This window comes from Mandrillus leucophaeus, unplaced genomic scaffold (assembly GCF_000951045.1).
Source record: "Mandrillus leucophaeus isolate KB7577 unplaced genomic scaffold, Mleu.le_1.0 Scaffold177, whole genome shotgun sequence".
NCBI classification, from domain to species: domain Eukaryota; kingdom Metazoa; phylum Chordata; class Mammalia; order Primates; family Cercopithecidae; genus Mandrillus; species Mandrillus leucophaeus.
The window spans coordinates 3227925-3230174 of NW_012101776.1; the positions used below are offsets into that span (position 1 = coordinate 3227925).

General features: G+C 37.2%; 1 protein-coding gene across 1 annotated transcript in view; it reads left to right on the forward strand.

The window, feature by feature from the left end:
* KIAA0196 (KIAA0196 ortholog) overlaps window positions 1–2250 on the forward strand; it is a 97358-nt gene that overhangs the window by 35320 nt on the left and 59788 nt on the right. Inside the window, exon 10 of the mRNA XM_011977288.1 lies at window positions 348–506. Within this exon, the coding sequence (XP_011832678.1) occupies window positions 348–506 (159 nt within the window). The remainder of the gene's footprint in view (window positions 1–347; window positions 507–2250) is intronic.

Genomic DNA, 2250 nt, shown 5'->3' on the forward strand with positions numbered 1-2250 from the left:
TGTTGCCTAGAAAGAACCATAGAGCAGTGGTCACAAATTTAATCTCACATTAAAAATGCTGATTTCCAGCCCTATTCAAGACCACCTGAACCAGAATCTTTAGGGGTGGGCCTTGGGAATTTGAAAACTTTAAAGCCCTCCTCCTGGTGGTGCTGATGTGCAGTTGGTATGAGAACTACTGTTTTGGAGGTGGTCTGGCTTTGTCCTTGAATTTCTACAAAGTATCAGTGCCTAAGGAGATGACATCAGGGTCACTGTTAATTTACAGTGTAGCTTCTTATTTAAAATTTAAATTGGGTTTCCTCAAGCTCTCTTCATAAACTGCCTAGTCTGGATTTTCTCTTAAGTAAGTAAATCTTTTCTGTCTCTTCAACAGATGTTCAAGCAAATGCTTTCAGAAAAGCAAACCAAATGGGAGCATTACAAGAAAGAGGGTTCGGAGCGGATGACTGAGCTTGCTGATGTCTTTTCGGGAGTGAAACCCCTGACCAGAGTGGAGAAAAATGGTAATTGCTGAAGAGGAAATACTGGTGTGTTTGAAATGTATGCACAGGTTATTTGAAACCTTGGAAACTGGCAGGTTCAAAAGGCTTTATGTTCTCATTATTGCATCCTATGATATTCCCTCTTTAGTGTTGCTAATAAAGATCTGAAGGTTAGTTTTGGCTGCGTCTAGCTTTCTGCTCTCTTGGGCAATGTTCATATCCTTTCTAGAGTTCAGGTTTTGTATCTTATCTTTGAAATGTGAGGTTAGGCTAAACCAGGGGTTTTGGTAACTCCAGTTCATAGACAAGGGTTTAGAGAGTCACAGCTGGCCTTCACCTCCATGGTATGCAGAACTAATGTGTCAGTTTATGTGATTTGGGGAAAGCGGGGAAAGGATCTATAACTCTCATGATCTTCTCAAGAAGGATACATCATCCAAGAATGTTAGTAATCTACCAGCATAGATGATAGCTAAAATTCTTCTGGTCTCGCTTGATTCTTGTTCACCAATGCACCTGGTATCTAGTGGCAGAAGAAGGTACTGCAGACTAGTTTTGAAAAAACACAAACTCAGATTTTACTTTAATGATTTTGATCCTACTTCTTCTAGGAAATTTTATTTATAGGAAAGTTCTGGCACCATTTCAAATTTTTATAAATAAGAAATTTCTAACTGCTCCCAAAAAACCATTCTGAATTTTATGGCGACAATTTTTTTAATGGTTAATTTTGTTTTAACTATCCGATCGATTTCTGATGAAGTTAATTTTACTGTAGAATTGCTTAGTAGTGTAGCTTCTTATTTAAAAACTATTATTTTTAATCAGTATGAGCTTGTGATTACTGTATTTTGGCTTTTGTTTATTTCTTTGATGCTGAGTGGTTGGGCAAAAATATATTTCCAAATTGTATTATTGTTCCTATAGGGAAAAGTCAGCCAACATATAATGATGTGATATAAACTAGAAACATGTTTTGCAGGTCACCCTATTGTTATATGAAACCTGAAGTCTAGAATGAATATTATGGTTATCATATTGTGATCTGCAAAACAATCACGTGTAACAATCTGACCCCATTAGCTGTCTAGAATCAGTGCATTAATCTCTGTGATAATTTCTTTTAGGCCCTTAAAAATGCCAACTTTGTTTCAGAGGTGAAATAACAATTTTACATTTTTTTTCCGGCTGTATAGTTTATTACAGCTTAGGACATACTTTCATAATTTTTTCTTACCTTACAACCCTGTAGGATACACATCTTAATCCTTATTTCATATATATAAGGAAACTGAGGCTTAAGCATGGAATCATTTGCTGAAGGTACAAAGGTGAAGAGCCTGGGTCTTGCTCATCTCAGACCCCAAATTTCATGCTTTCAGACTCCATCGCTGCCCCTCAGCCCTAAAAAAATCTTCAAAATTATGAGTGTTCGTCGTGCTAATTCTTGAAATCACTTAGATCATAAGTAGGTAAGGCCTTTTAATAATGTGGAACCACCCCATTGATAAACAAAAATTTTAGGGGATCAACTTGGTGAGGTAAATAGAGTTTTTGAACTTGGACAGACAATTGTAAGTCCTGGCTCCGCCATTTAGTGTCACCCTGCATAACATTCTCAGTTTCTCTGAGCATCAGCCTCTTTATCTGGGAAATGGCTAACAAATTCCACCTCCCTATATTGCTGTGAAGATTAAATACTTAGAACTTTGCCTGACACACTGAGGGTACTCAGAGCATGTGGACACCCTTCTCTTTCTCTACT